The sequence below is a fragment of the Suricata suricatta genome, chromosome 3 (genome assembly GCF_006229205.1).
Source record: "Suricata suricatta isolate VVHF042 chromosome 3, meerkat_22Aug2017_6uvM2_HiC, whole genome shotgun sequence".
Taxonomy (NCBI): Eukaryota; Metazoa; Chordata; class Mammalia; order Carnivora; family Herpestidae; genus Suricata; species Suricata suricatta.
The window spans coordinates 174,437,940-174,457,147 of NC_043702.1; the positions used below are offsets into that span (position 1 = coordinate 174,437,940).

A 19,208-nucleotide genomic window follows, 5' to 3' on the forward strand; every position below is an offset into this window, starting at 1 on the left:
GCCGCCGCCGCCGCCGCCGCCGCTCGGCCGCCGCCGCTCCCGCCGCCATTTTGGGTTCGCTTTGCGGAGGGGGAGACGATCCCCGTCTCGGTTGCGGGACCGCCTCCCCTCGGTGGCCCCCGCTCGGCCCCACGCCTTTCCCTTCTCCTCTCTCGCGTTTCCGCCAGTCCGCTCCCCCGCCGGCCGCCTCCTGACAGGCGGCAGGGATCCGCCGCGGACCCGGGAAAGCGGAGGAGCCTGCTGGCGGCCGCCCCTCTTCCCCACTTCCCTGCACTCTCATCTCGCTCGGCCTCGGCCTCTGACACGGTGAGCACAACCGCCTGCGGAGGCCTCGGGCCTAAGTGCTCGCGGAGCGGCGCGGCCCCCGGCGGCCCGGGAGCCACTGTCACCTCCCGGACCTGGACCTCCGGGAGAGCGGCGGGCGGGGTGGGGGAGGGGCGCGGGGCTGGGGATCCTGAGCGAACCGGGAAGTCCCTCCCGGCGGGGACGGGGGGTGGGGAAGGGGTGTCCCTGCCGGGCGGGCTCGGCACCTGGGGGAGGGGGCGGGAAAGTCGGCGCAGGGAGGCGGAGCCGGCGGCGCCCCTGACAGGTTAGTTGGCGCGTCCGGGGAGGCGCGACCGGAGCATCCCCCGCGGTCGGGTCGGCGTCCGCGGCGGCAGAGGGGCTCTGTGGAGGGTCCCTTGCTGGCCGGGCGGGGGCCGCGGCGGCCGTGCCTGGGAACAGCCGGGGGACCTCCGGGTGGCAAGTTTGAGGACTGCGCCCGCGTAGTTTGCGCAGGGCCTGGGAGGCAGGTGGGGTGCTGGGGGCGCCGCGGCGGCGGCGGGGTGTGCGCGCAGGGCAGCGGCGTGGGGACGCGTCCCGGAGCCCCTGCCAGTGCTCGCCGAGGGGCCACGGAGTTCCCCTTCAAGTCACCTTATTTTGAAAATGAAATGTGGGGTGGCCCCGTCGGGCGGATGTGCGTGCCTGCTAGCGCCCGGGAGCGCGGCGGGGCCTCGCGCGGCGCGGCGCGTGTCCGGGGCTCGGGGACGGGACGGACCTGCCGGGGCCGCGGGGCCCGTCCGAGTCGTTTGTTCGCGTCGAGGGAGCGTCGGTGACCGAGCAGCCGCTGAGGGCACAGACCAGCGGTGGCCTTTGGGTTGACCCGAGTTTACAGTAACACGTAGCTGTAATAAAGCTTTTCTGGTGTTCACGGTACTTTTCCTGTTTCTTTGGGATCCTGCACCTCGGTGGAAATGGTAGGATAGGTGTTTTCTATCGTCGCGTGAAGTAGGAAATAGAGGCAGAGAGAGAGAGACTCTTCCAAGGTCACTCACGTGGTGGCAAAGTTGGGACTGTGGCTCCGGGACCCGCCTGCTCGTCCGGAGGCCCTGGGGGAGGGGCCTCTCGTGCCTGGTGGGCGCCGAGTGCTTGGAGTTGGGCTGTCTGGGCAGGGCTGCGCGCAGCGGGCATCGGTGACTTTGGCTTTTGTTTATGGAGGAAGCAGGGCGTGTCTGTCACTTTGGCTCGTGTACTTGAGGGAGGGTCTATTTTCTGGCCTAAACTTGTCCCGGAGGAGCTGCGCGGGGCGGGGGGGGGGGGGGGCCGACAGCCTCCCTGCGGGTGTGCGGGGGAGGGACCTTCCGGCCTGTCCTCGGCAGGTGCGGGGCCCCTTGGGGTGGGAATAAAAGTGACCCTCAGCCTGGGTGCGTCTGAGAGGACTTGACCGTGGTGGGCGTTTCAGTCCAGCCGGCAGACCAGTCAGCGTGGAGTGCAGACCAGACTTGCTGCACAGTCTGTTCCGTGCGGAGGGAAGTTGGATGTGCCGGCCCCTTTCGGATGGGAGGAAGGATGCTGCCTAGGGGGTGGCAGGCTTGCGATACAGGGTCCCTCCTGTCGAGTGTTCCTTGGCGGTTATGAATCAACTGTGTTTGGGATCTGGGAACTGTGGCGGATGTGCCTGTGGGGGTTGGAGCTTTCTGGCAGGGTTGGAGGAGGTCTTCAGAATGCTGATTTTGCAGTAAGGACGCTCTGGATGACTACAAGGGGAGAATACTTCAGCCTCAGCGAGCTTGACGCTGTATGTCAGGGAAGCGGGATGCTTTAGATGTGCTAGATTAGTAGTTCTTAAAGGTTTTTTGGGTCACTTGTCCTTCTGAGAATTTGATGAAAGACCCTTATTGTTTGTTATGTGAGCATAAGCGCAGTCACACTTATTATGCCCAACGACTTCAGGAGCTTAAATTGTGATGAAGTAGAACTTTTTAATAGTTTGGTCTCATTTGAAACCCTTTTAAAATAGAGCTTTGTCTGGAGATGAAGATGTTGGTATGAGTTTAGGTGGAGGAGTCTGTAACAGGTTTTGAGCATGCTGAAAGTAAGGAGAACTTTAAGGTCATGTCTTTTTTTCTTTATTCTTTACAAACTCATCTTTGCAGCATTACTATATGATTCTGAATTAGGTAAGAAAATATAGTATTGCACAAATATAGATAGCTTTGTTCTTGTTCAATATCTTTATTCTTAAACTCTGCTCTGCCCAGTTTTGCATTGTGACTGAGGCTTTGGAAGCTCCTTCCTTGGAGTTCATCTTAGAGCAAACACTGACTGAGTTCTATGTAGGAGACACAAAGGTGAGTAAATGTGGCCTCAGTCTTTGAAGAGATTCTAGTGCAGTTGAAGCTAAGGATGGTGTAATGGCAGTGGCTTTCAAAAGGGCAGGGAGGAGGGAAGAATGCTCCCAGAAGTTGAGGATTCATGATTTGATTGCAGAGGTTTCGCCATTACTAATTCTTCGGAAGCTCGAAGTCTTCCTGCTGTCTGTGTGACGGATTTCGTGGCTGTTGAGGGCGCCCTGGTGTTGTCTGCCGCTCTTGGCTGAGGGCCCTCTGCTCTGAAACCAGGTGTGCTGTGCTTGTGCATCCTGCTCTCGGTGTGTTTCTGTAGTGAGTTTGTAACAAAGGTCGGAACGTCATGCTTCGGTATATGTGCACCCAGAAAACACTTCTGGGGAAAAGATGCACTTGATCTCCGTAAAAAGGCCAAGAAGCTTCTGAGGTAAAATGTAGTAGCTATTTGATAGACTACCCGTGAATCCAATATTGGAACTTTAAAATAATAACTGAATTTTAAAGTAATGTTTTTAATGTTTGCTTATTTTTGAGAGACAGAGAGAGACAGAGTATAGGCAGGAGAGGGACAGTGAGAGAGGGAGACACAGAATCTGAAGCAGCCCCAGGCTCTGAGCTGTCAGCACAGAGCCCAGTGTGGGGCTCAAAATGGGAGATTATGACCTGAGCCAAAGTTGGATGCAACCAGGTAACCCCCCCTTTTTAAAATAATTACTGAATTTTTAAAAGAACCAAAAATTCAGAGGGTGTTTGGATAGCACAGATCACAGGACTTGGTAAGGTAAGGAAAGGTCTGAAGAAAAGTTGTTCGATTATCTCTTCTCTTCATTGTCATGGCCTGTGTGTCATGTAAACTTGGGAAATTTTTAATATTTTTTCTAATTTTTAACTTGCCTAGTAGATTGTGGGTTTTTAAAATAATGTTACATGTATCTTGTTATATCTGTGCATGTAGATAAATACGTATTTAGTTTCATATGTATGAGATACTTTGTCTTAAAAAATAATGCTTGTAATAGTTGCGGATTACTCAGGATTTTTAAGGATCAAGAAATGAAAGCAATCTTCATGTCATATTCTTGGGTTCTAAACTATGGAACATAACTTTTCCTTTTTATTTTCAAAAATTTTTAAATTTATTTTTGAGAGAGACAGAGCATGAGTGGGGGAGGTGCAGGGAGAGAGGAAGACACAGAATCCAAAGCAGGTGCCAGGCTCTGAGCCGTCAGCACAGAGACTGTGCGGGGCTTGAACTCACAGACTGTGAAATCATGACTTGAGCCAAAGTCGGATGCTTAACCAGCGGAGCCATCCAGGCGCCCCAGGAACATACCTTTTCTGTGTCTTGCATGGCCATCGTGTCTTTGCAGCTCTCACAGTACCATTTGAGGGTTTTTTTCTGTTGTCTTCCATACCTTACAAATAAAGAAGTGTCTGTTCAGTCCTGCCAACGTGATCTGACTGTACACGGCGGAGAAGCGTTGCCGTATGTGTAGGTGACGCATCTCTGGTCAAAAACTTCGTATTGCTGTTGAGTTATGTGCATGGGCCTGAAGCGTGTAAAGGTGGTAAACAGTCCTAGTGGTGTCTGCTGGGCTATCCACTTTGTGCCAGCCTTTCCGGAAGCACGACATGTCTTTTTTTGTTTTTTACACGAACATACCTTTTTTTTTAAATGTTTATTTTTGAGAGCGAGCAGGAGAGAAAGACAGACAGATGGCATGCAAGTGGGGGAGGGGCAGAGAGAGAGAGGGAGACACAGAATCCCAAGCAGGTGCCAGGCTCTGCGCTATCAGCACAGAGCCGGATGCGGGGCTTGAACCCATGAATTACGATATCATGACCTGAACTGAAGTCAGACACTTAACCAACTGAGCTTCCCAGGTGTCCCAAAACATGACATCTGTTAAACCTGGCCGCCTTGAAAGAGGGAAATGAAGTACTTTTTGTTTTATTTTGAGTTATTTTGCTAGTTTTTTTCAAATTATTTATTTCTTTAAATTTCTTGTAATATTTTTTGTTTACGTTTTCTGTGGGGAGGTTAGCTCTTTCATACTTACGATTTGTTTTCTTAGTGATGACTGTCAATCTTCCATGTTGTGTTTTAGAAATTAGTATTTTAATGACCACCTCGTTGAGGGAGGTTGACGGGATGTGAGGTTGACACAACATAATAAATTATGGATTTAAGAGGTGACAGAAATTTGGGGCACCTAGGGGGCTCAGTCAGTTGAGTGTTCAACTTCGGCTCAGGTCATGATCTCACAGTTCGTGGGTTCGAGCCCCGCGTCAGGCTCTGTGTTGACAGCTCCAAGCCTGGAACCTGCTTCAGATTCTGTGTCTCCTTTTCTCTCTGCCTCTCCCCCTGTTTGCTCTCTGTCTCTGTCTCTCAAAAATAAATTAGTGTGTAAAAAATTTTTTTAAAAAAGAGATGACATAAATTTGATAACTTTGTTATTTCAGGAGTTGTATTGCTTTCATTGTACATCTAATTTCACCGAACATCTAAGCTATAAAATTTTATTTTAGCATTCATTGGTTTTGATTTTCATAGTTTTTTTTAATGTTTTATTTATTTTTAATACAGAGAGAGACAGAGCATGAGAGGGGGAGGGGCAGAGAGAGAAGGAGACACAGAACTGGAAGCAGGCTTCAGGCTCTAAGCTGTCAGCACAGAGCCTGACGTGGGGCTCGAACCCACAAACGTGAGATCTGACCTGAGCCGAAGCCGGAGGCTTAACTGACTGAGCCACCCAGGCGCCCTTCATAGTTTTTATTTTTTAAAAATTTTATGTTTATTCATTTTTGAAGGAGAGAGAGACAGAGGATGAGTGGGGTAGGGGCATAGAGAGAAAGGCAGATATAGAATCCGGAGCAGGCTCCAGGCTCTGAGCTGTCAGCACAGAGCCTGACGCAGGGCTCAAACTTGCAGTCCATGAGATCACGACCTGAGCTGAAGTCAGACCCCAGCCAACTGAGCCTCCCAAATTCCTGTGTTTATTTTTTAGACAGAGAGAATCTTAAGCAGGCTCCACGCTTAGCATGGAACCTGACACGGGGCTCTATCCCACCACTCTGGGCTTATGACCAGAGCTGAAATCAGACTCAACTGCCTGAGCCACCCAGGGGCCTCTGCTTTTCATAGTTTTTAGTCATCTGCTCTTAGACATATGCAAGTTGATGACAGGATTGTATACACTTTCCCATTTTCTTTGGTTCATTTTTTAAATGTGGGAAGTTTCAAACATAACAGAAATGAAGGGAACAGTATAGTGAGTCCTTATGTAATCAACCTACTCAACATCCAGCTCCCGCAGGTACCCACACCTAGCACCCTGTCCCCATCTCAGCCCCTCTGTCTTCTCCCCCACTTTGCTTATTTTGAAACAAACCTTTCAGATATTGTATCATTTTGTTCATAAATACTTCAGTGTATACGTTCTTTTTACACTTAGATGGGGAATCAATTCTCCATAGGTAGGTTTATATAACTTCTTAAAAGTATCTCAGGGGCGCCTGGGTGGCTCAGTCAGTTAAGCGTCCGACTTCTGCTCAGGTCATGATCTCACCCATTCATGGGTTTGAGCCCCCGTCAGGCTCTGTGCTGACAGCTAGCTCAGAGCCTGGAGCCTGTCTTCGGATTGTGTCTCCTTCTCTCTGACCCTCCCCTCCTCATGCTGTCTATCTCTCTCAAAAATAAACAAAAACCTTAAAGAAATTTTTAAAATAAAAAAATAAAAGTATCCGATTGATAAGTGGAATTAAAGTACTTCTAATCAATTTTACGTGTCAATAGGGATTCCTCTACAAACTTTAAGAAATGAACAGCGTAGAATTCATCTCACTGCTTTTTAGATGTTTGCGTTGAAAAATGCAAACAATTTGTGTTTGCCAGAAGAGCTTATCAGCTTTTGTCTAATGTACAAAGCGAGAAATAATGTGTCTCTTATAGTCTTTTTTTTTTTTTTTAAGTCATAGTGACAAGATGCTAGAAACATTTTTGTGTTCTTTTTGTTCTTGATTTTTTAACTGGACCCAATTACCACAAAGAAATCCAGTAGATAACTGGTAATGTTGGACAGGAGCCAGAATTGGTCTAATATCAACTTTAGGAGTATGAAATACTAATTTTGAAATTCTAATTGTGGACATTTGAAAGTCTATATCGTAGCTTCAGTTAGATACGGACCATGAGAGCATAGTGATCCTGACAAGTAGAAACGCTGTAGAAAAAAAGTAAACATTCCTGTTGCTATGAAGATAAATCAGAGTGTAGGGATTTGAAGTGATTGCAAGTAAAGTAGGATTTAGCCTTCCATGAAACACTGACCATTATAATTATGAGTGTGAATCCTATCTCTAGTGAACCTTTGGCTAACTTACCTTTTGTTATATCTTATGTTATAATCCCAAAAGAAATAAATCATTAATATTTGATGTAATCTTGTTTTACATTTTTTTCTGTGTTTTCCACACTTGATATTAAGTCATTCTTCTCATTCAGTTTTATTTGTCCTGACATCACAGGTGGACTTGTGTCAGATTAAAAAGTAACTATATTGTTGGCTTCTTGGTATAAATGACATTAATTAGAATATGGATGACACATTACTTATAAGTTTTTTCTTTTAAGTTTACTTATTTATTTTGAAAGTGACAGAGCACATGGGAAAGGGGCAGAGGGAGAGGGGGAGAGTCCCAAGCAGGCTTGGCGCCCCCATTGCTGAGCCTGATGTAGACCTCTGACTCCCAAACCCTGAAATCATGACCTGAGCCGAAGTCAGATGCCCAATCAACTGAGCCACCCAGGCATCCCTGATAAGGTTTCTTAAAATTCACCATTGCTGAAAATGAAAGCACCAGAATTTAAGTATTTACTAATATAAGAAGCCTCCATTCTCTGAATGGAGAGAATTTAAAAGATTGTTTGAGGGGCGCCTGGGTGGCTCAGTCGGTTACATGTCAGGGCTCAGGTCATGATCTCAGTGGTTGGTAGTTCAAGCCTCCAGTTGGGCTCTGCACTTAGAGCTTGGAGCCTGATTGGGATTCTCTCGCTCTCTCTTTCTATCTCTCTCTTGGCCCCTTCCCTGCTTGCGCGCCCCCTCTCTCAAAATAAGTAAACAGGGAAAAAAAGGTTGTCTTCGAAAGGAGAAACAGCTAACTGACAGTTGAGAAAATGGGGAGTGAATCAATCATGTATGACAACTAGCGGGTAGACAGTACTATAGTATAGAGGTCTCAGTGAAGACGGGAGGATCTAAATCTCAAGTATAGTTTACATCAGGCTGAGTGATAACACACGTTGAGAAGTTAAAATTTAGATATAGAAGCACATCAAAGAAAAAGCACAGGGAGAGATTTTTTAAGTTTGTTTGTTTTGAGAGAGAGAATCCTAAGTAGGCACTGTACCACCAGCACAGAGCCCAAGGTGAGGCTTGAACTCATGAACTGTGAGATGATGACCTAAGCTGAAATCAAAAGTCAGATGCTTAGCTGACTGAGCCACCCAGGTCCCCCAGAAGGGAGAGATTTAAGTTAATCTTTTGTGTGTGTTTAAGGAAAAATATTACAAAAATGTAGATAAAGTCAAGGTTTAATTCTGTTTCCTGAGTATTCTTTCTGTTCATTTGTCATTCAACCAACTTAACATTTTTCCAGTGCTTATGTCATTTCCATTTCTATACTTAGGTGTCGGAAGAAGAGAAGACTTTTTTTCTACCTCAAAGTAGAGAATCGAGTAAGAGCAACATGGTATGAACAAACATATTACACAGTGTAGTGCATCTCTCCCAGGGAGAGAAGGGACAAAGTTAACTACGTCTGTGAAGGGAGAGGAAAGATTCAGGATAGCTTCTGCGAGGGGCTGAGCCAGGTCTTAAGGGGTAAATATGAGTCATTCAGTAAAGCTTCGAGGGGGCGCTTTCCTCAGGGAAGATGTCTGCAAAGGTGTGAAAATGAAAACAACACAGCAGAATGAGTTCACGGGACTGTAATTGGATCAGTGTACGTTCTACCTAGTCTCCTATGACTTCCTGTGTCTTCAGTACTATGTCAGGTTGGGGTTGGTACTTAGAGGTCATCCACAAAATAGCAACGGACCTATGTTCTGTACCTTCTGCCTAGACAAAATGCTTCTATACTGTTACTGTTAATTTCTCGGTTTTTTAAATTTTTTATGTGTTTTCTTTATTTTTGAGAGACCTCACGACCAGGGGAGGGTCAGAGAGAGGGAGACACAGAATCCGAAGACAGACTCCAGGCTCTGAGCCGGCTGTCAGCACAGAGCCCGACGCAGGGCTGGAGCTCATGAACTGTGAGATCATGACCTGAGCCAAAACCGGACGCTTAATCGACTGAGCCCCCCAGGCACCTCCTGTTACTGTTGATTTCTAACAAAGATTAAAATCAAGGAAATAATTATGTTTTACTCAGAAACTTTTACTAGAATATACTCTACTCCTTTAGCATTTTAGTTATCGAGTGTTGATTATATGTCTAGCCAAATAAAAAAATTGTATGATTGCTTTTCTTAATAATGAACAAATCTTCCAGCCTCTACATTGGTATATTTCCCCTCAATTTGTGGAAAATCCCAAATAGTGATTAAGATCATAGACGCAGAAATCGGATTGACTAGGCTCAGATCCCAGTTTTGCTACTTACTGTGTGATCTATGGCAGACCCTTCCGGTCCTTGGTTTTCTTGACTGTAGGATGACGATGATACTTAGAGCATAGAATTGTTGAAGGATTGTACTAGGTGATGTGTATAAAGTGTAATGTATGTCGGACAGCAAGTGCATAATATAGATTTGCTATTAGTATTAATTTCTCTTATTAAGATCCTGAAAAGAGAATTTTTTTTAGCAAAGCAATTGACCTCCCTTATATATATTGCCTATAGGAGGTAAGATTATGCAAAACATGTCTTTGAAACTATATTAAACAACTTTCTTATACATATACATGTTTTTTCTAATTCTCAATTTATCTTATTTTCCTAATATATGAATTCTACTTTTATATTTTCCCACTTAACTCCAGACTAGGCTTTTTTTTTTAAGATTTTATTTTAAGTAATCTCCACCCCATGTTGAACCCCAAGATCGAGTTTCATGTTCTACCAACTGAGCCAGCCAGGCACCACAGGCTTTTTTGTTTGGCTACTTCTTACCAAATCAAGGCTCAGGAATATATCTTCACTGAAGTGTGAAATTTGGGGAGCTGAGAATCTTAGGTCTGAATTGAATTGGGTTTAGTTAGGACAGCTCTCTTCTCGAAGGTGACCAGCACTTCCTGTGAGCTTTAGGCCAGGGTATCCCTTCTACATCAAAACCCACTGTTTTCACTAAACCACCTGATTTCATTCAGGAACAGGACCCGCAAGTATTTCGAGCAGGGCACTAGGATTTGGAGATGAACGAACAGAATAAGGTCCTTGGGTAATTTCATTTTCTTTCTCCAGAACAAGATAGCACTGCTGTAACATGTGCTGCACCCACTGTAATTACATGTGGTTCAAGCAAGGTGTCGTGGAGATTTCTGGAAGAATGTCTCGGGGTGTGATCGTTTTATGCCAGGGCAAGTCAGGTCTGGGGAAGAAAAATCTCTTCCTCTTGAGGATCCTTATTGTGTGTGTTTTCTCCAAGCAATCCATTGGACGGTTAGTCCTTTGGGATATCAGTGGATTAAGTCTTCTGTTGAGAGTCAAAAACTGAAACCATCATTTCTAACGGAAATAATACATATTCTTTCATCCTGTAAGTATTAATGGTATGCTTACATCATATTGGGTACTAGTCTAAGCCCAGGGGGCACGTCAGTGAATAAAAGGAAAAGTCCTTGCTTCCAGGGACAACTTGATGGCTCATTCGGTAGAGCATTTGACTCTTGATCTCGGGGTCTTGAGTTCAATCTGCACATTGGGTATAGAGAATACTTAAAAATTGCTTTCATGGTGCTCACTTTCTAGTAAGGTAGATGTTAAACAAATGGCTGTGATGTTCTAGGATTTCCACGGTAGGTGTTGCGAAGGAGAATGTAAACGAGGTAAGGAGATGTGGGCGGCTAGGGAAGTAAGTCCTTGCGGTAGTGATACTTGGGAACTGCCAACAGGAAGCGCCCGGGCCGCCGTTTAGGGCGTGAGCTCAAGTAGTAGCAGTAGTGTGTTCCGTGTGTGAAAGAAGTAAAGGGCTAGGGGAGCCTCAGGGGATCAGTTGAGTGCCCGAGTCAAGACTTCATGGTTTGTGAGTTCGAGCGCCGTGTCAGTCTCCCTGTTGTTGGTGCAGAGTCTGCTTCAGATCCTCTGTCCCCCTTTCTGCCTCTCCTGCTGGCATTCTCGCAAAAATAAATAAAAAACATTAAACAAAGAAAAGAAGAGGGGCACCTGGGTGGCTCAGTCGGTTTAGTGTCCGGCTTCGGCTCAGGTCATGATCTCACGGTTCATGGGTTTCAGCCCCGCGTCGGGCTCTGTGCTGACAGCTCAGAGCCTGGAGCCTGCTTCGGATTCTGTGTCTCCCTCTCTCTCTTCCCCTCCCCTGCTTGTGCTCCCTCCCCCCTACTCATGCTCTGCCTGTTTGTCCCTCCCCCCACTTTCTCTCTCTTTCAAAAATAAACATTAAAAATTTAAAAAAGAAAGGGCTAGAACAGTGTAAACAAGGTGGAGATGAATGATAGGAAATAGGTAGAAGAGATAGCCATGGGCTATAGAATGTAGGGACTTAAAACCTTGACCAAGTAGGTAGGCTTTACTTTAGATTTGACAGTAATCTGTTGGGAGGTTTTGAGCAGGGAGGTAACTTGATCTAATATATACACTTTGAAAGGCAAGAGTGATGTAACCAGAGTGACGAGTTAAGCTATTGTGATATTTGAGTTTAGGGTATTATCAGGGAGATGGATTTGGGATGATTTTTTTTAATGTTTATTTTTGAGAGAGAGAAAGAGAGTGTGAGCAGAGGAGGGGCAGAGAGAAAGAGGGAGACATAGAATCTGAAACAGGCTCCAGTCTCTGAGCTGTCAGCGCAGAGCCCGAGACCGGGCTCACCCCCACAATCCGTGAGATCATGATCTGAGCCACCCAGGTCCTGCTGGATTTGAGATATCTTTTTAAAGTTGGGGAATGAAAACTTGGGTTGGCTGTGAGGTCTGAGTAAAAGAGTAGTTCAGATTGACTCCAATGATAGCCTCACTGTTGGGTGCTGTTTACTGAAATAGGCAACACTGGAGGGAGCAGGTTGTAGGAGTGCAGAAATTAAGAATTTGCATTGGACATACTGACTTTGGATTTTCTATTAAATATTTCAAGTTGAGATAATGAGTAAGCAATTTTGTATATAAGTTCAGGATTGTTGCAAATCTAAATTTGGCAGTTGATCAGTGTAGGGGTACCGTTTAGAACCACGGGACTTGTGAGATTACCTGGAGAGGGAGCGTAAAGAGACGAAGTTCCTGGAGCAAACTGCGGGGTGTTCCTGACATGTAGAGGCAATCAATAATGCCAGGGCCCAACGAATCATTTGATAATTTTAGGAGTAATACTGTCTTAAGAAAACCTAGCAAGTACTCACTAGTAAAGACATAGAGACAAAAACAAAAAGGCTAGTGAACAAATTTTTCATCTGTTAAATAGCTCTTGGATTATGTTGTGGAGATCAGAATACTCATATGAGATTAAAAACCATAGTGCCTGTTTTTACTAGATTACTCTGAAAAGATGCCCAGAATGGTCATTACTTTCCTAGGTATCCATTGTGGAGGTCAACATAGAGTAAAACAAATACAAATTTATGAAATAATGAAGTTTGGAGGCACCTGGCTGGCTCACTCGGAGGAGCGTGAGGCTCTTGATCTTTGGAGTCTTGAGTCCAAGCCCTGTGTTGGGTGTAGAGATGATTCAAAGGGGCACCTTGGTAGCACAGTTGGCTAAGTGTCCTACTCTTGGTTTTGGCTCAGGTCATGATCTCACAGTTCGTGAGTCTGAGCCTGACACTGGGCTCTGTGCAGACAGCATGGAGCCTGCTTGGGATTCTCTCTCTCCCCCTCTCGCTCTGCCCCTCCCCTGCTCGCTTTCTCTGTCTCTCTCAAAATAAATAAATAAACAACAACAACAAAAAAACCCCCAGAAACTTCTTACCCATCACATGATAACAATTTCTAGCTTTGAAAATTTCGAGTGAAATTAAGCTGTCTCCTGTTGTCTTACTGGTCTGTCGCTGGGCACTGGTAACCTTCCTTTAAAGAAGCTGGCTTTTCATCTGTGGACTTAACCGATCAGCACATCTAGCGTTCTAGAATGCATGTGTACTTGAAAGTACTTGAAAGTATTGAGGGTTTTAATATTGTTTAGATTGATTTGCTGCATATTTTGGGACATTTTCTGGGTTTGGGTAGGGATCTATTTAAATGTATTTGAGGTGTCAGAAATGGAAAGTGACAGAAATGACACATAAAAACGGCAGTCACAGCATACAGGTTATTTTGTGTTGTTGATTTAAGACTCTATCAGAATTCTTTGGTACTCCGTGAAACAGACACGCTCTTGAGTATACGACTTCACACTTGCCAGTCCCCTCCTACCATTAGGAGGGCGTAGAGCCCATCTCTTGGGTTGACACTGTGCCTGAAAGGCCAGTAGTTTTGGACTTTGCCAGTTCAGGAGGAGAAGTTAATTCCAGAACATTAAACGGAGAAACATTTCTAGTAATGGACGCCCCAGAGTCGATCTGACATCTTGTTGCAGTTTTATAGTAATCACCAGAGATGATGATCCGTCCTGTATCATTTCTTTTTCCCATTTCAACGTCAGGGTCATCAGTGTATTACAGAGCCATTTCTCTCCAGATAAATAGAGTCCATGCAAAAACACTACTGGGGTGTCTGGGTGACTCAGTTAAGTGTCCAACTTTTGATTCGGCTCAGGTCATGATCTCACGGTTCTTGGGATTGAGCCCCGTGTCAGGCTCTGTGCTGACCGTGTGGAGCCTGCTTAAAAGTCTCTCTCTTGCCCCCTCTGTTCCTCTCCCGCTTCTGCACGTGCTCTCTCAAAATACACATTAAAAAAAAACCCCAGAAAACTACCAACAATTTTCGGGTAGTTGAGAGGTGACTTAGGTAGAATTGAGATATTTAAGATAATAATATGATTTGGGATTCTGATAAGTCTCAAACATTTCTAGATGAATCCTCTCTCTAGAATCTGGAAACAGTTCACTGAGGCTTACAATTTAAATGGCTAAACGTGGCCATTTCCTAGTTTCTTGGGCATCTGTTCTGTACCTCCTCATAGAAGCTGGCCTCAAAAAACAGGATCATAACTCGTTTGGTTAGGAGAATATAAGCATTAAGCATATAATGAAATCTTTGTATCTTTTCCTACACAGTACACATATGCACATAAGTTTTTTTGCTGCATAATTGTTGGGCGTTTGCAGGTTATGTGACTTGGGGCCACCATACCTTGTTTCATAGGCCTCTTAACTACGAATGTTGTGGGGTGACTGTTGCATTATTTACCTGTTTTTCAACAGAGATTGCTCCTAGAAACAGAAATAAACTCCTGTAAGGACAGTGGCGGTTGGAGAGTGGTTGAAATAAATCATTGCTGGACTGTCATCTGTCCCCTTTACCATTCTGGCAATACAGTAATTTTGGAGCATCATCTGTTAATGTTAGAATGGCAGGCTGGGTTTAAGAAAATTATTCTTCGGGGCACCTGGGTGGCTCAGTCGGTTAAGCCTCCGACTTCGGCTCAGGTCAGATCTCACGTTCGTGGGTTCGAGCCCCGCGTCGGGCTCTGTGCTGACAGCTAGCTCAGAGCCTGGAGCCTGCTTCCGGTTCTGTGTCTCCTTCTCTCTCTGACCCTCCCCCTCCCATGCTCTGTCTCTCCTGTATCAAAAAGTAATAAAACATTTAAAAAAAAAAAAGCATTTAAAAGAAAATTATTCTTCAAAATGGGTAAAATGGCAGCAAAGTGATCATAATCTGTTTGTGCCCCTCCCTGACTGGCTTCCTGCAGTCACCTAGCTTCCCTAGCCACATGCCACACGCCTCTCGACATAGTTTCTGAATCCAAACCTGACCCTGTCCCTCGGCAGAGCAGATGAAGTAGCACTTTCTTCAAGATCCTGTCTAGTGCTTCAGCTTCGTGTCCCACTGATTCCTCACCCTTGTGCTCCAGCAGTTTGGAACCGCCACTGTTCCCCAACTCTGTGCATTTATGTCCGAGGGACTCTTCTCCTCCTCACAGTGCCCGGCTGCTTGGAGAACCCTACCCGTCTTCTGAGACAAAGTCCAAGTTGATGCTGTGAAGCCTTACCTGGCCACCTCCCCCTTTGGGGGAACAGTATGCCCTCATTTCTCTTGGGCATGTACTTAGGAGTGGAATTGCCGGGCCCCAGGGTGAGCCTATTTTTATCTCCGGTAAATATTGTTAGTTGTCCCAATTGATTGTGTGACTGTGTGGCTCTGCCAGTAGTGTCTACGTGTCCCACTTGTTCCCATCCTCACTGACGTTTGGTGTCATTCTTTTTCATTTTAGCCATTCTAGAGGGTGGTAGTATTTTGTGCTAATTGCTGAGTTGCATTTCCCTGATTATTGGTGAGACTGAGCATCTTTTAGTGCTTGTTGCCTGTTGGGATATATTTTTGTGAAGTACCCTCCTAGTCCACCGTCTGAACGCAGTCCTCACCCCGATGTGCGCACTGCAGATGACGTCATCCCTTGTGGGGCTTGCCTGCTCGCTCTTTGGGGGCTTCCTTTGATTAACAGAAGTTCGAAGTTTTTATAAAGTCCAATTTACCTTGTTTTCTCCCTTAAGAAAGGATGGTGTTGCAGTTTGAAGAGGTGTGTAGTTAGGAGTGGGGGAAACGGAGCATTCTTTATCAGCACTTACAGAGTCTCCATCAAGGAAGCTGGAAGCGCTCTGGAGGTGCGCGGGCTGCGTCGGGTCGGCAGAGCGTCGCGGCCCCTCTGCCTATAAGAGGGCAGATCACGTTAAGGGCTCTCAACGCAGTAAAACGGTGAGAAGATACCGATGTTTGTGGTGAGTGGTAGTCTGCTGAGTGGAAACGAAGAGGAGTATTTTAAGAAAATAATGATTAAGAGCACTGGGTGTTGTATGTAAACCAATTTGACAATAAACTATTTAAAAAAAAATTATTAGCAGAGTAACAGGTTAGAAAGTGTACCCACAGGTGCTCGGGTCAGTCTGCCTAGCCACGTAGGTATGAACAGAGCAGCAGCAAGACTTGGAGAGGTGTGGGGTCACTATGTGTGGTACCTCTCTTTTAAAAATATGTTTTTATTGAATTTTTGTTTAATTTTAAAACTAATAGAAATTTTGTAGTAGGTTGAAAAAAATATGTGATTTTATTTTTACTTCCAGCCATTTCCCCCTAATCAGTGCTGTCAGTGTATAATCATCCATACTTATTTCTGTATGCGTACAAATACATAGGATTTTTTCTACTCTTTACAAATATAAGATCATGCTTGCATTTCTGCTTAAAAATAGTAGACAGGGTTCTATATTTGTGGGTGAACATATATATATAAAAATATATATGTATATTTAACCTTTTTAATGTGGCCACATTAAGCAGTGCTGTAGTGTAAATCATTTATTAGCGTATTTGTTTTTTTTGTGGTTGAGTCTCAAAAGTAGAATTGCTATTGAAGTCCAAGAGCATGTAAAATTTTAAATTGTCATGGACACTATAAATACTGCTTTCTAAAATCTCAGTGGCCACTAGTGTGAATTTTCCTGTCTACTTCGCTGGTATTAGTTATCAGTGTTTTAAATTTCAACCGAACTTGGGATACCCAGGTGCCCCAGTCATTGAGCATCCGACTTCAGCTCAGGTCATGATCTCACGAGTCGGTTCACGAGTTTGAGCCCGGAATCAGGCTCTGTGCTGACCGTCAGAGCCCGGGACCTGCCTCAGATTCTGTGTCTCCCTCTCTCTGTGCCCCTCCCCTGCTCCCTCTCCCTCTCCCTCTCTCCTCCCCCCAAATAAATAAACATTAAAAAAATTAAATTTCAGCCAAACTGAGGAGGGAAAAATATCCTGGCTTAATTCACACCTTCCTAACTACTACTGATGGGGTACCTCATTTTATTTCTATTTGATTATTTCCATCTTTTCTGTGATTGCTTCTGCATGTCTCTCCTGCATCGTTTCTTATTTACTGGTTTGTAGGGTAACTCTTACATACTCATATGTATATATAATGTTTTTATATAATCTGATCTGTCAGTATTTTCCTTAATGGCTTCTAGTTTCTTGAATTGCTTAAGATGATTTCTCTACCGGGGCGCCTGGGGGCAGTTAAGTGTCTGACTCTAGGTTTCAGCTCAGGTCATGACGTCCCAGTTCACTGTGTCGTTGGAGCCCCGCTTCGGGCTGGCACTGGGGCTTGCACCATCAGTGCAGAGCCTGCTTGGCACCCTCTCCCTCCCTCTCTCTGCCCCTCCCCATGGGTGGGCACACTGTTTCTCAAAATAAATAAACGTTAAAAAAGGTTTTTCTACCATAGGCTATAGAAATATTTATAAATATCCTTCAAGTACTTTTATTTTTCATATAGCTACTAAATCCACGAAGAAATTATTTTTGTGTATAAGGTGAAGAATGGGTCTAACTTTGCTTTCTGCGTATGTAGCCAATTAGGTCAACATTTAGCAACATGTGTCAAATAAATCAACTTGTTGCTACGTTGAAAGCTATTGATTGAGAAAAGCTTTTACAGAATTGCCGCTAGCCCACATTTCATTTTCATGCAAAATAGGAACTTCTTCCTTGAGATACCTCATTTAAAAATTTTTTTTAAATGTTTATTTATATTAGAGAGAGAGACAGCACAAGTGGGAGAGGAGCAGAGAAAGAGGGAGACACAGAATCCGAAACAGTCTCCAGGCTCCGAGCTGTCAGCACAGAGCCCGACACGGGGCTCAAACTCAAAAACCGCAAGATCACCACCTGAGCCGAAGTCGGACGCTCAACTGACTGAGCCACCCAGGTGCCCTGAGATACCTTATTTTGATCTGCCAGAAAATTTTTAAATGACTTTATTGAGATATATTTCGTGTTCACTATAATTCACTAATTTAAAGCGTACAATTCAGTGGTTCTTGGTATATTCACATAGTTATACAACCATTACCACTACCTGATTTTAGAAAATTTGATCTTGGTGCCCATTAGCGGTCACTCCATCCCAGACTTTTCTTTTTTCCCCTATCCGTAGGTAATCGTTAATCCACTTTCTTTCTCTATGGGTTTGCATGTTTTTGCGCACTTCTCGTAAGTGTCTTTTGGAACTGGCTTCCTCCGTGTGGCACAACGTTTCAGGGATCTTCCGCATCGCAGGGTGCGACGGCGCTCCGTTCTTTTTCACGATGAATGACCTTCCAGCGTATGGATTCTAGTGCCCTGAACATTTGTGTACAAGTCTTTGTGTGGACATATGTTTCCATTTTTCTTGGGTGTATACCCAGCAGTGGACTTGCTGGCCCATGTGGTAACTCTGTTTAACCTTTTGAAGAACTACCCTACCAGACTGTTTCCCAAAGTGTCTGTGCCATTTTACATTCCTACTCATTTCTCCAAAAAGTTTTATGAAAAACCAGTGGAAAATATTTACGATACAAATGGCACCCTTTTGAAGTGACTCTTTTTTTAATGTAATATCACATGAATTGGCCTGAGTTCACAGCCTCTAACCCTTGTCAAAATGTGATGATTCATTTATGGGAAAATCGGGTGTAACTTTTACTTCCACCCTGTTGCCATTTTAGAATTATCTAAGGATGATAAACAGCAGCAACCCTATGTATTTCTTGCAACCAAAGCCCCATCCCACCTTTGTTTCCTTTTTTTTTTTTTTTTAAGGTTTATTTCATGGGCCGCCTGGGTGGCTCAGTCAGTAAAGCATCTGACCTCAGTTCAGGTCATGATCTCTTGGTTCGTGGGTTCAAGTCCTGAATTGGGCTCTACTCACAGCACAGAGCCTGGAGCCTGCTTCAGATTCTGTGTCTTCTTCTCTCTCTGCCCTTCTCCACTCACGCTCTCTTTCTGTCTCTTAAAAATGAATCGTTAAAAAAATTTTTTTTTAATTTTTAAGTTATATCTGAACCCACAACCCTGAGATCAAAGTTACGTGTCCCACCGACTGAGGCAGCCAGGCACCCCCCTCATCCCACCTTTTTGAAAAAAACATAATTGAGCCGTGTTAACTTTACTTCTCAGAAAGTGCTATGCAAGGTTTGATTAGATTATCTATGTGATAGTATAATTTCTCCCCAAGACTTAGCTTTGGGAATGCTTTTTGTGTATATTTTCCCCTTATGGCTAACTAATTGGAATTTATGTCTCCTATTTTGCTTTCCTGGTTTGACTTTCTAGAATTAGTTTGTTGGTATAATATAATATTTCCTTGTTCATGAGACACATCCTTTCCTCCCAGTTTATATTTCCAAAATTAGGAAATAACACAATTGATTATTATATTTAATGTGGTAGTGGTTAAAGCATTTTTCTCCTGAAAATGTGGTCGGTGATTCATAAAGCCTTTTTAAATCCTGGCATCTTGAAATATACGAAA

The 19,208-nt window shown here is 44.6% G+C and overlaps 1 protein-coding gene across 1 annotated transcript in view; it reads right to left on the reverse strand.

Moving 5' to 3' along the window:
- Nucleotides 1-295, reverse strand: part of DAP3 (death associated protein 3) — a 29,756-nt gene extending 29,461 nt beyond the window's left edge. Inside the window, exon 1 of the mRNA XM_029936017.1 lies at nucleotides 269-295. Coding sequence (XP_029791877.1) covers nucleotides 269-280 — 12 coding nt within the window. The 5' untranslated portion in view covers nucleotides 281-295. The remainder of the gene's footprint in view (nucleotides 1-268) is intronic.
- Nucleotides 296-19,208: the final 18,913 nt, after the last annotated feature.